The 14,545-nt window shown below is 43.8% G+C and overlaps 1 protein-coding gene across 6 annotated transcripts in view; it reads right to left on the bottom strand.

The window, feature by feature from the left end:
* OSBPL9 (oxysterol binding protein like 9) overlaps nucleotides 1-14,230 on the bottom strand; it is a 256,194-nt gene extending 241,964 nt beyond the window's left edge. For all 6 annotated transcript variants that reach the window (XM_073593547.1, XM_073593545.1, XM_073593546.1 and 3 more), the window contains exon 1: nucleotides 14,072-14,230. In XM_073593547.1, the coding sequence (XP_073449648.1) occupies nucleotides 14,072-14,182 (111 nt within the window). In that variant the 5' untranslated portion in view covers nucleotides 14,183-14,230. The remainder of the gene's footprint in view (nucleotides 1-14,071) is intronic.
* Nucleotides 14,231-14,545: the final 315 nt, after the last annotated feature.

The following is a 14,545-nucleotide window of genomic DNA, read 5'->3' on the forward strand; positions in this document are numbered from 1 at the left end:
CACACACACACACACACACACACACACACACACACACACACACACACACTTGGATTTTTACATAATAAGCCAATTAAGCTACCAATTATTACAAAATGTCCCCTTTAAATGGCACTGCACAAACAAGTGAAAGGATTTCCTGGCAATAAAATGACAATCATATGATAAAAGCTGGGATGACACATCACATGGAACAAATTCAATCACCCAGATCTTAATACACGACGAGTTACTTGCTAGCAAATTAAATGTTCATGCAGAACCAGAAAACATGCTCCAGCCTCTGTTCTTCTATTCATCTGATGTAACACGAACATTACTGCAATACCCAGCAGTGACTTTCATCAGTTTAAATCCAACACAATAGATATGCTTGTGACACCTTCCACCGTAACTCCCAAACATTACACCACTGCCTACAACAGACTGTATTGGGGCAGGAACACAACGACTGAAAAGTGCCTGTAAACATCTGAAAATGAAAAAAAAATAAAATAAAAAAGGATTTGATCCCCTGCCAATTTTGTAAGTCTGCCCACTGACAAAGAAATGATCAGTCTATAATTTTAATGGTAGGTTTATGTTAACAGTGGAAGACAAAAGAACAAAAATATATCCCCCCCCCCCAAAAAAAAAAAATAAAATAAAAAAAAAAAACATTTAAAAAAGTTATAAATGGATTTGAATTTTAACGAGTGAAATACAGTAAAACCTTGGATTGCGAGCATAATTCGTTCCAGAAACATGCATGTAATCCAAAGCACTTGTATATAAAAGCAAATTTCCCCATAAGAAATAATGGAAACTCAAATGATTTGTTCCACAACCATTTATTCATAGGTCCTTCAGTTTATAGTCCATATAACAGGGATATGCAATTAGTGGACCTCTAGCTGTTGCAAAACTACAAGTCCCATCATGCCTCTGCCTCTGGGTGTCATGCTTGCGGCTGTCAGAGTCTTGCTATGCCTCATGGGAATTGTAGTTCTGCAACAGCTTGAGGTCCGCTAATTGCATATCCCTGCCACATAAAAAGATTATATCAATGTGATAGGTTGTGCAACCATAAAATGTCCATCCAAAAATGGAAGCCTCCACAGGGGGATTAGAAGCAAAATCTAGCAGGAGCTACATTAGTATTAAAGAGAAGAGAGGCGTTGTAGCAATATGTTGCTAAATGTTGTACCTTCATTAAATGTAACCATATTTTAGAGGTGCCTCTCTTCTCTTTTATAATCAGTTGTGACATGACACTGCTTGTATATCAAGTCAAACTTTAGAAAAAAAGAAAAAAAAAGAAAAGAAAAGAAATTGCTTGTCTTGCAAAACGCTCTCAAACAAAGTTACTCTCAAACCAAGGTTTCAATGCAAGTAATTTGATCCCCTATCAATCTCTTAAAGGAAGTGCTCCTAATCTTAGCTTGTTACCCATATAACCCATATAAAATGACACCATGGCCAAGACCAAAGAGCTGTCCAAGGATGTCAGGGACAAGATTGTAGACCTACACAAGACTGGAATGGGCTACAAGACCATCGCCAAGCAGCTAGGTGAGAGGATGACAACAGTAGGTGCGATTATTCGCAAAGGGAAGAAACACAAAATAATGGTCAATCTCCTTCGGTATGGGGCTCCATGCAAGATCTCACCTCATTGAGTTTCAATGATCATGAGAACGGTGAGGAATCAGCCCAGAACTACACAGGAGAATCTTGTCAATGATCTCAAGGCAGCTGGTACCATAGTCACCAAGAAAACACTACGCTGTGAAGGACTGAAATCCTGCAGCGCCCGCAAGGTCCCCCTGCTCAAGATAGCACATGTACAGGCCTGTCTGAAGTTTGCTAATGAACATCTGAATGATTCAGACGAGAACTGGGTGAAATGCTGCCTATGACCCCAAGAACACCATCCCCACCGTCACACATGGGAGGTGGAAACATTATGCTTTGGGGGTGACCAGGCAACTTCACCGCATCAGAGAGACAATGCATGAGGCGCATGGACAGGACAACATAATACAGGATGAGGTCGAAAGGCTGTGCATCTGTTATGCCATTCATTTAAAGGACCACGAAGGGCCTTGTTTGGCCTATACTGTGATACTCCTTTCTCATTTATACGGTTCCCGTTACCTGCCCATTATATCTTTGTTTGCGACCAGTTACTGTGGGGACCTCCGTGGTTTAACCTGGTTTGAGCCTGGGGGCCGCACCATAGACCTCTTACTACGCCATCTGCTGCAGTGATAATTTGATCTCTGCTTGAACAAAATGTATATTTGAGCATTGCACCATTTATCCTATATTGACAAGTTGTTGAACGTAGATTCTTTTATATAAGTACCCCAGACGAAGGGCTTGAACCTGAAACACGTCGGATACCGAAGATTTCTCTTGAAAACTGTAGAGTAACAATATACTTTACCATATGCCTATTTGTATGTTTGTAATGCATTTATCATAGGTTTCTGCTCTGTGTTTATAGATCATCACATGTGTGATTGATCAATTTGTACATGCTTTAATAAAACATTGGTTTTATACAACTTTGGTAGTGGTGTTGCCGTTAAAATCCCATTTTGAGGGGGAATTTCCCATTTCTATGGATGGGGCCCATGTACCGTCAAATCTTAGGTTAGAACCTCCTTCCCTCAGCCAGGGCATTGAAAAATGGGTCGTGAATGGGTATTCCAGCATGACAGTGACCCAAAACACATAGACAAGGCAACAGAGGAGTGGCTGAAGAAGAAGCACATTAAAGTCCTGGAGTGGCCTAGCCAGTCTCCAAACCTTAATCCCATAGAAAATATTTGGAGGGAGTTGAAGGTTTGAGTTACCAAACGTTAGCCTTGGAAACCTTAATGACTTGGAGAGGATCTGCAAAGACGAGTGGGACAAAATCCCTCCTGAGACGTGTGCAAACCTGGTGGCCAAGTACAAGAAACATCTGAACTCGGATTGCCAACAAGGGTTTTGCCACCAAGCACTAAGTCATGTTTTGCGAAGAGGTCAAATACTTCTTTCACTCATTAAAATGCAAAATCAATTTAGTAAACTTTTTTGAAATGCGTTTTTTTAGATTTTATTTCTTTTTCTGTCTCTCACTGTTAAAAATAAACCTACCATTAAATATATAAACTGGTCCGGCATGTCAAACCTTTTGGCGTAAAGTACATGATCTAATTAAAAAAAGTGTCACTACTCCCATTAGTCTTCTGCCCTGCACAGTATCTCGTGCATCTAACTAAAATTCCCAAAAAACTATACCATAAGTCGGTTGCCATGCACATGATTAATGCTGCGAGGATGTGTATACCAGTCCATTGGCGGTCTACATCTCCCCCCTCCATTCCCGAGTGGCTCAATCGAATAAATCGTGTTGCTGAGATGGAGGAGCTGATCTATACAGCCATGGATAATATCTCCAAATTCACGGCCACATGGGACGCATGGATAACCTTCAAAAAATCCTAACCATACCAAGATCTTATAAGCATTACGAATGAACTCCCAACAGGGGGAATTCTACCCCTGTCCTTAAAGATTGAAAGGGGCTCACACCCAACTGCCACACATCATAAGGCTTTGATTACTAGAAACTGGAGAGGGCAACTGGAGACCGTACTCCCCTCATCTGCACTCCCTCCGCCCTTCCCCCACTCCACCCTTAGCCCCACTTCCCTTTTCTTCCCTTCTTTTTTCCCTTCCTCTCTAATAATCTCAGCTCTCCTCTAGTGTTTTCTCTCGTATACCTCTTAGAGGGTGTACACGTTATTACCCCATCTAATAAGCAACACACCACTTAGAGATATTTCGACATGTTCTATGTTCTTGTTCAACTGAATTGTGTATATATTATATTTTTTAGCAGAGACCCTAGGGAATAAAATAGCGGTTGTTGCAATATTTTATGTCACACGGTATTTGCGCAGCGGTCTTTCAAACGCAATTTTTTTTTTAAAAATACACTAATAAATTTAAAAAATCTAAGCAGTAAAGTTAGCCCATTTTTTTTGTCCAAAAGTTTTGATTACCTGTTTTTGTGTATTTAATATTTAAGATATAGGTTTTTTTATGTAAATTCTACATACAAGTGAACTGATTGGAGGTTTGTTTTGTTTAATGTTTAAATGTAAAAAATTTTCTGTATCACTTAAGGTTGCTTTCACACTGAAGCGGGCATGCGTTGACGGTAAAACGCTGCTAGTTTTAGCAGGGCTTTACCGTCATTTTTAGCGGCGCTATTCGGCTGCTAGCGGGGCGCTTATAACCCAGCTAGCAGCCAAGGAAGGGGTTAAATGCGCCCCTGAAGCGCCGCTGCCGAAACACTTTGCAGGCGCTTCGGCAGCGGTGCGCATTCATTTCAATGGGCAGGAGTGGTGGTATACACCGCTCCAAAGATGCTGCTCGCAGGACTTTTTTTTTTTAACATCCTGCCAGTGCATCGCCTCAGTGTGAAAGCACTCGGGCTTTCACACGGAGACTGCAGGGGAGCCGTTTTACAGGCGCTATTTTTAGCCCAAAAGCGCCTGAAAAACGTCCCAGTGTGAAAGGGGTCTAACTGTTAGATTTTATGAGATGAAGGGAAAAAAATAAATTAAAAAAAAAAAAAAATAAAAAAAACACAACCGGCATCACATATCGGCCATCGGCCACTGCAATTTCTAAATATCGGCATCGGCCAGAGAAAAGCCTATATCGGTCAACCTCTACTTAGATCTGTGCGTTTTAGAAGGCTATAGAGAAGAGAGGGCTACAGATAAACAGCATTTGTTTAATCTCTGTATCATGTGAGGCCAGTCACTTCACTGAGCAAGGATCAATGTATAAATAAATCAAACTTGGACTGGTATTTAACTAACCAAACTGCCTATTTAATGGAAATACAAGGATCTCCTTGCCCGTAGGTAGTACCCAGCTACTTTCTAGAGCACCAAGGACTGAATTGTAAAGGGGGCTTGTGATTGGTCAGTTGTTGGCACCAACTGTGCCCCGCCCCGTTTTTCCTGCGATAAGACAGCTACCTACCTACTGGTAAATGCAACTTCACCATATTGCATCAAACTCCTATTAGCCCCATGTTGTTATGGACAGCATCCCTGACCAATAGTGAAGAGTAAGAACTAAGAAAATGCTGACTTCCTAACTGAGGAAAAGATGAGGTTATTTAGTGTGGGCAACAGATACTTTTGTTAACCACTTGCCGACCACCCCATAGCAGATTTACTGCTACACAGCGCCTGTTCTGTGCAGAATTAAATATAATATAAATAAATAACTTTTGCTCACACCAATCAATATACACACTTAGGGCACATTCACACTGAGGCAGTGGGGGGGGGGGGGGGGGCTAGCGGTAAACCCCGAAAAGCTGCTACTTGCAGGACTTTTTTTACTGTCCTGCAAGCACACTGCTCCAGTGTGAAAGCCCTCGGGCTTTCATACTGGAGTGACAGGAGAGGCGCTTTACAGGCACTATTTTTAGCAGTAAAAAACGCCTGTAAAGTGCTTCAGTGTGAAAGTAGCCTTAGAGACCTTTTTTTATTTTTTAACCAATAAATAATCGCTAAATAGATATTGGTCTAAAATTTTGAAGAAATTACATTACATTTTATTTAATGGAAACGTTTTATAGCAGAAAGTACCGTATTTATCGGCGTATAACACACACATTCATTTTAAGAGGGAAGTTTCAGAAAGAAAAACTTACATTTTAAATAAGGAACTTTGAAGCAAAAAAAAGGGTCAGTGCCCATCTGCAGCCTCACAAGTGCCATCAATGCAGCCTCATCAGTCCACATCAACGCAGCAGCCTTTACCATTGCCATCAACGCAGCAGCCTTTACCATTGCCATCAACGCAGCAGCCTCTACCATTGCCATCAACGCAGCAGCCTCTACCATTGCCATCAACGCAGCAGCCTCTACCATTGCCATCAACGCAGCAGCCTCTACCATTGCCATCAACGCAGCAGCCTCTACCATTGCCATCAACGCAGCAGCCTCTACCATTGCCTTCAATGCAGCAGCCTCACCATTGCCTTCAATGCAGCAGCCTTACCATTGTTATCAGTGCAGCCTGATTGATGCCCATCTGCAGCCTAGAGGGAACAGGGAGGGGGGGGGGCAGGACGAGCATCGACAGATTACATACAGTGAGAATCTCCTATGACAGACAGAACAATGGTCCAATGGCAGCCCAGGAGACAGGACTTCCTATTACAGAGGCCGCCAAGTAAAAAGGAGATTCTCACTGTATGTAATGTGATGGCGCTCATCCTGCTCCCCTCCGAGGCAGCTAAAATTGAAGTATTGGCGTATAACACACACATGGTATTTGCACCTGATTTTCATGGTGAAAAAGTGAGTGTTATATGCCAATAAATACAGTAAATTTTTTTTTTTTCTGTCTTGACTTTTTTTGGTTTATAGTACAATATCAATAATATATATATCTCACAGTGTTGTACGACCATGCAATTATCAGTTACAGTAACACAGTGCTGCATCGCAAAAACTGACCTGGTCATAAAGGGGGGAAACCTTTCCAGAGGTCAAGTGGTTAAGACTAATCAATAGGGGACATCGATCAGGTTATAAAAACAAGTCTCTGCAATGTAAGGGCTTGGCGTCCCACATCTGACCTACCCCCTGTTCTGACTCTGCGGTCTTTGCCAGTCACTTCAGCAGACAACCCTTCCATGAGTGTCGGTGGCCTGTGCTCCTTCTGTGCGCCCATGGTTTGATCCCCCAACCCCTACATTTTTTATAGGACACAGAGATGGAGAATCTGAGGAAGGAACCACAGCTTTCAGGAGGAGATACAGGGATCAGACAACCCCAGAATAGTCGAAGAGGCTGACACAAGCAGCAGCATCTGACTGAAAGAAACACAAAAGACAAACATAAGTGGTCTTCCATGGCATGGACCTTACTTTAGGATATTTTTATAGCCAGACAAGGTCAGAAAATTAATGATCTCTCTGAAATTAAAGTGTCTGTTATCCACAGCACCCTTATTCTTATTACTTAATGCAGATTAGAAATTAAAGTAGTTTTATAACCTAACCTTTTTTTTTCAGTTCAACACACTGAGCACAATAAAATACACATTCCCAGTAACCCATTTGCTAAAATGCTTACCCCAGCACTTTCTTGAACTGTGTCAGGGCTGGGTTCTTGCTATTTATGAACAGCTCTTTTCATTCAGTGCACTGAGGCTGCTCAGCTGTCGGTTAATTACCAGCCACTGGTTTCCACAGTGACTCAACTGGTTACCATTACCTGCCTTATTAGTCCAGCCTACAGCCAGTCCCCTTTTGGCTATTTAAACATCTTTGCTCATTTCCTCTGTGCCCTTGCATGGTCTATGATCTCCAGTGTGTTCCTGTGTATGACTTGGCCTGGCTGACTTCTCTTCCGATACTTGTTCCTGTTTTTGCTCCTTACTACGCAGACTTCTGGCTTCCTGACCCCCGCTGTCTGATTACCGGCTCTGGTATCAAAGCCCTGGCTTCAATTTTTGACTACGTTCTTGAACTGTTATTTTTTGCTATTTTATTAAAAGGTGTGATTTTTAACTGCATTTTTCTGTCTCCGCCTGGTCTTTTAGCTTAAAAAGTGTAACTCACACAATGAAAAACTCTCATTACATGCTATATAGCTGCGTTCATACTCACAAAGCCACTAAAGCATTTGTTTTTTGTAGGGTGAAATCTATCTGGTTGATTCTGCCTTCAGCTGTCCCTCCCCTATTCTCTGTCCCCATTGCAGGCTAAGATTGTGTGGACCAGCTAGAGTTCTCTATGGAGCATGCTCAATTTCAGTTCCCTTGTAAGCTCTTCTTTACCTCCTTTTTCTGATCTGTGCAGCCCACACAACTATAGAGTCACACACGTTGGCACATACAGAGTCTATATGATGCTCCCCTCCTTACTGCTCCATGTCTTCCTATTGTTAAGCATGTCACTATGGGGGCAGGACATAGTATAGCACTAGAAGCTGGGCAAGCCAGATAGAGCCTGTCTAATTTCCTGGCTGGAGGACACCCAGTATCATGAAGCTTTTTTATCTCCAGCCTGACTGTACCTGGCTCACCCCTTTCATTCATTGAATTTCAAGTCTTTCACTGATGGAGGCTATGAGAACTACCTGGGTAGGTCTGCATGCACACGCAGTCTGCCTAAGAACACCATCTCTTCCAGACTTACACCCACCCATCAAGGCATTTTGAAATTTTCATAACTACTCCCAAAAACAATCCCTAACTAAAAATCTAGTGGAACAAATTGCCTTCAGAAGTCACCTAATTAGTAAATAGAGTCCACCTGTGTGTAATTTAATCTCAGTATAAATACAGCTGTTCTGTGAAGCCCTCAAGGTTTTTTTTTTTTTTAGAGAATCTTAGTGAACAAACAGCATCATGAAGGCCAAGGAACACACCAGACGGGTCAGGGATAAAGTTATAGGGAAGTTTAAAGCAGGGTTAGATATCCCAATATCCCAAGCTTTAAATATCTCACAGAGCACTGTTCAATCCATCATCCTTAAATGGAAAGAGTATGGCACAACTGCAAACCTACCAAGACATGGCTGTCCACCTAAACTGACAGGCCGGGCAAGGAGAGCATTAATCAGAAAAGCAGCCAAGAGGCCCATGGTAACTCTGGAGGAGCTGCAGAGATCCACAGATCAGGTGGGACAATCTGGCCACAGGACAAATATTAGTTGTGCCCTCCAGGAATCTGCTCTTTATGGAAGAGTGGCAAGAAGAAAGCCAACTCTAGTCCCTGCACAAAAAGGCGGCTCCATAAAACACTGCAAGTGAAAGGTGCCAACCTGAAACAGGACACCTGGGGCAGCAGTCATGGCATCACCTTACGCTGGAACTTAGGCAGAGATTAAAGATTAAAAGATAAAGATGTTGCATACTCAGTAAGTGATTAAATCAGCTGCTGAAAAAAAACAAAAAAAAAAAAAAACGAGAGCTTATTTCTGTGGTTTCCACCACAACCCATTGAGTTTCTTCTACATAAAGCTCATTTCTCTAGAAGGGTCTCATTACAGTGTACGTAAATCCTATCAATGAGCACCTCTAACGTGCCACCTTTTGGTCTGTTAAATCTACCACTAGAAGTATCATAGCAGGGCTCCACAAATCCCAGTTGCCAGGTCGCCATTGCGACTCGAAATTGCGTCCTGGCGCCTGGGCTTTTGTCCAGTGCCCTCGCTATGGGGGTGCAGAATGCACCTGGGTGACACCATCAAGTAAAAAGCAGGGTTTGCATGTGCAGTCCAGAAGCTCGGAGAAGGGGGGGGGGGGGGGCACCCCGAGCGTGCAGCCAGAGATGTCCAATACCTAAGGAGGACTGGAGGGGGCGTGACCGAGCGCAGCACGAGAGGATCTACTTCACTGAAGCTCCTGTCCCGCTGCCGATCCTCTACACGGCCACATGTATAGGGTAGTGTTTTGACAAAAAAAAAAAAAGCAAATATGTGCCCTTCAGCGTTTATTTCAATGGCCAGAATAAATATAAGAAAAAAAAAAAAAAAAATCACTAAACACTACTTACTAAACTCTGTTAAACCTGCCTAAACTGGTTTAACAAGATGCAGTTGTGTCTTTATTCAACCAGACCAACTATGTAACTGGTTTGAAAAAAATGCAGCTTAGGTGAGCTTATAATGCTGATTTCCTCCTGTCAGGATAAACCATGTTTACAAGAAATCAGTGTGCCGCTTTTGAGCCGCTTTTTTTTCCCATAGCCGGGTGATGCCCTCTAATATGCAATTCAGAACCCAGTCTATCCAGCCAGTTTCATTGGCAACAGCTAGAAAAAAAAAAAAAAAAAGTTAGTCACCAGCTGTCACTTGCCGACCGCCGCACGCCGATGTACATCCAAACTTTGGCGGCGGATATCGTTGTTATGGTAGCAGCTAGCTGTCATAACCCCGGCATCCCCGTTTTCGTGCGTCGGTCGGCTTTCAGATAAAAGTGGTCTCTGCGGCAGGATTCGCCGCGAGATCACTTTTAAATCGGTGGCGGGAGAGGGCCCCCCTCCCGCCACGATCCGGTGCCCTCCGCCGCTTACCGGAGCCGTCGGTAGCGGTGGAGGCGATCGAGTCTGTCTCCCTTCTGTGCCTGGAGACAAGTGAGGCTAAGATGGCGCCCACTCGTCTCCATGACAATGCTGGGCGGAAGCAACATCAAAACGTCACTTCCGCCCACGCCTCTTAAAAAGGCACATTTTTTTCAATGTCATTTTTTTTTTTTAAATGACTTTTTTTTTTTTTTTTTTTTTTTTGCATTTTAGTGTAAATATGAGATCTGAGGTCATTTTGACCCCAGATCTCATATTTAAGAGGACCTGTCATGCTTTTTTCTATTACAAGGGATGTTTACATTCCTTGTAATAGGAATAAAAGTCACACTAATTTTTTTTTTTTTTTTTTTTTTTTTTTTAAACAGTGTAAAAATAAAATAAATAATAATAAAAATGTTTTTTTAAAAATCCCCTGTCCCGATGAGATCGCGCGCAGAAGCGAACGCATACGTGAGTAGCGTCCGCATATGAAAACGGTGGTCAAACCACACATGTGAGGTATCGCCGCAATCGTTAGAGCGAGAGCAATTATTCTAGCCCTAGACCTCCTCTGTAAAGCAAAACATGCAACCTGTAGAATTTTTTAAACGTCGCCTATGGAGATTTTTGAGGGTAAAAGTTTGACGCCATTCCACGAGCAGGCGCAATTTTGAAGAGTGACATGTTGGGTATCAATATCTTTCACAATATAAAAAAAATTGGGCTAACTTTACTGTTGTCTTATTTTTTTTATTAAAAAAAAGTGAATTTTTTCCAAAAAAAGCATGCTTGTAAGACCGCTGCGCAAATACGATGTGAAAAAAAGTATTGCAATGACCGCCATTTTATTCTCTAGGGTGTTAGAAAAAAACAATATATAATGTTTGGGGGTTCTAAGTAATTTTCTAGCAAAAAAACCTGTTTTAAACATGTAAACGCCTAAAATCCAAAACGAGGCTGGTCCTTAAGTGGTTAAGGTGTATTGGCTATCTGGTTCCTGGGATTTGTCCAGCCCTATATCGGCACTTTTTTTCCTTTCGCCACAACGCTGGAAATTTTGGTGCAAAATTTGTCCGAAGTTTTGGTGCATCACTAGTTTATAAAAGGTAATGCAGCTGCCTCACAGGTTAGTGGGGGACACAGTTTGTTTGGGCCAATATGGCCCAAACAAACTGTGTAAAGTGTCCCTCTGGTGTGCAGTCATTTTATTGTCTGGTGCATTTTTTGTGTCTGTGGCCCCCTCTAGTGCACCTGCTTGATTACTGTGACTTGCGGCTCCTTAAAGGTTAAGTTCACCTTTACAGAAAAGTGAAGTGGCGACCCGATGTGTCCTAGCAGGTAATCGCCAACCTCAGCCAAGCTGACGTAATGCATCATGGCCCAGACTCCTGGCAGTGGGGACAGGATACCTGTCAAAGACAGGGGTCTAATCCCGTCTCCCCCCCGAAAGGTGCCAAATGTGGCACCGGGGGGGGTGGTGACTTTTGGGTGGAACTATGCTTTAAATGCAAACTGGAACTGACTTTATTGTAAATTCAAACAGAATATATACCACATAAGATCGGGTAAGAACCTGATCACATTACCCTGAACAATGCAAACAGTAAACAGTAGTCTCATTTGCACATCTTGAACAGTGATCTAACAACCAGGGGCGTTGCTAGATCTACAAAAGATCTGGGGCTAGAGCCCATAGCAGCGTAGTAAAGAAAGGAAAGAAAGTCATACTCTTGGGCGGCCATACACATGTATATACAGTAATATACGTGTGTGCGTGTATATATCCCCAGAGAGCCCCCCACTTACATCAGGGTCCCCAGAGAGCCTCCTCCTTACATCAGAGTCCTCAGAGAGCCTCCCCCTTTTATCAGGGTACCCAGAGAGCCCCCCTTACATCAGGGTCCCCAGAGAGCCTCTCCCTTGCATCAGGGTCCAGAGAGAGCCTCCCCTCCCCTTGGGGACCCCTGCAGAGACTCTGGGCTATTGGCCCCAGATTTGGGGCTATAGCCCCAAAAGCCACCCCCTAGCGACACCCCTGCTAACAACTATTGACCTAGACAAGCCTAGATGACTCAGGTCAGCGCCCACCCAGACAATGCTTTGTTTAGACTTGGTTCACACCCAAATCGCATGCGGATCACTGCAGGGGCCCGATGCGTCACTGTTCTCTGTTTCAGGCCCAAATTTTTGACTAAATTCGGACCTGAAACAAAACCAGAGACACACAGGACCCCTGTGCAATTTGGTCCGCAGCCACCATGGAGAGGTGTGAACTGGCTCCATTGAGAGCCGGGCACACTCTCCTGTCATGCAAATTGGATGCGAGGAAACCCACATCCAATTCACATCAGTGTGAACCCAGCCTTACTCAGGGATCCCACCTCAATGTTCCAATAGCATGAAAAAGTGGAATTATTTATCTTCATAGATTTCTTGAGGAATATTGTTGATAAATATTTCTGTCCCCATTGGAGGAGCTTCTCCAACCGAGTCTGCAGGAGGGCCCCCACATTTCCTCTGACCATGAACCTCTACAAGATTATTATTACACCGAATATCGTTACACAGAAGGGAAGCCTAATTCAGAGATCTAACCCAAGACTCACTCCCAGCATTCATTATGTTCTTGTCCACCAGTAGAGAACAATCCGCTCTCTCCATGGGATCAGAGGCTGAACTGAGCTCTTTACCAGGAGAAGCAGACGAAATCCCCGATCTCCTCCATGGGTCATAATCAGTAGGTAGAAGGCTCGCCCCTGGTCCCCTCCCTGTTTGGTCTGTCACAGTAATCTCTTTATCTATTCAAACTGTAAATTAAATCACAATTAGAAGAAAAGAGGTTTAACCTTAAACTACGTAGAGGGTTCTTTACTGTAAGAGCGGCAAGGATGTGGAATTCCCTTCCACAGGCGGTGGTCTCAGCGGGGAGCATCGATAGCTTCAAGAAACTATAAGATAAGCACCTGAATAACCGCAACATACAGGGATATACAATGTAATACTGACACATAATCACACACACAGGTTAGACTTGATGGACTTGTGTCTTTTTTCAACCTCACCTACTATGTAACTATGTAAATGCGTCCTGTGAAGAGTGATCTGCATTCAGATTGCTTTTCAGAGGCAATTGATGGGCAGTGAGAAGAGGGAATGCGACAACTCCTCACCGCCAGTTTTTACCCCATTTTTGCCAAAAAGTGCATTGCAGCGCTTTCCTATTCACTTGAATGTTGGATAGGTTTTGTGGCGGTTGTGAAGTAACGCACCCTCCAATCACACATCTGAACTTAGCCTAAGGCTATAAAGAAAAAAAAAAAAAAAAAAAGGGAAGGAACATAAGCCCAACAAGGGGAATTTACTAAGGCTGGTGCAGCTGTACACAGCAACCAATCAGCTTCTAGCTTTCATTTGTAACTCTCAACTGAAGAAGGTGCAAGACAGAATCTAATTGGCTGCTCCAGTTTTAATAAATTCCCTCCAGTGGTGACCCTGCAAAGGGCAGTGAATGATTTGTATCTGGAGACAGTATAAGGTTACAATGAGAGGCCAGTGTCTGGGAGCACACACACACACTTCACTGGTTTTTAGAACTTTTAATGGAAAGTACACCATGGAGATGTGGCCAAAGGTCTGTCCGTACTAAGACACGCCCACCAGTGCCCCCTGTCCGAGGACACACACACGGCTCCGCCCACCCGGCAGCCCAGTCACCTGACCGCTTTCTATACCCCAGGCTCAGCACTGCCACAGCTGGGCGTGTCTCCCATTCACTGGGTGCGGCCAGAAGGACACAGAACACGTTGGCTCACCCCCCGCCCTCACGCTCATTGGCCAAGGCACGGAGGAGGCGTGCCCTAATTGGCTACTTCCTCAGCACATCTCTTCTCTGATTGGCTGGAACCGGACAACTCCGCGACTATTACCTGCCTGCTTCGTAAGGAGAAGAGAGTGCTCACCGCCTTGCCGCCCGCGCCTTCTACTCACCGTGTAATAGGAGAGGAGACCGGCGTTGTAGTCCAAAACGAACCAGCGATACTGCCAACCTTTCATCACGTTCGTCCATTTACTCAGCGGACCCTCCATGATAGACGCCATCTTGCAGTCGTGAAATAACAACACGCGTCTCGGACGTACGTCGCGCGTCAGCAGCACAGTGTGGGCGGGACAATCAGGAAAGTGGGCGCGGTTTTAGAAGCCGCGGGCGGAGTCTGTGGGCGTGGCGCGGATGCCTCTCAGTGGTACAGGCCGTTGCTAGGCGATGCTCGGATGCTGTAAAGAGATAAGATGCTGAGATTGTCCGCTCACTGCAGAAGCGGGATACACAACATTCTACTGACAACCTGTGACCATAACAAAACCAATAAAGTTATCCTTATCGTCATTATTGAAAAACCCAACTCTAGTTTGTGTTTGTTTTGGAAAGAGTTCCGGTTTCTGTTGGGTTTGTATTTCTGTTTG

Source organism: Aquarana catesbeiana, linkage group LG07 (genome assembly GCF_042186555.1).
Source record: "Aquarana catesbeiana isolate 2022-GZ linkage group LG07, ASM4218655v1, whole genome shotgun sequence".
In the NCBI taxonomy this organism is placed as follows: Eukaryota; Metazoa; Chordata; class Amphibia; order Anura; family Ranidae; genus Aquarana; species Aquarana catesbeiana.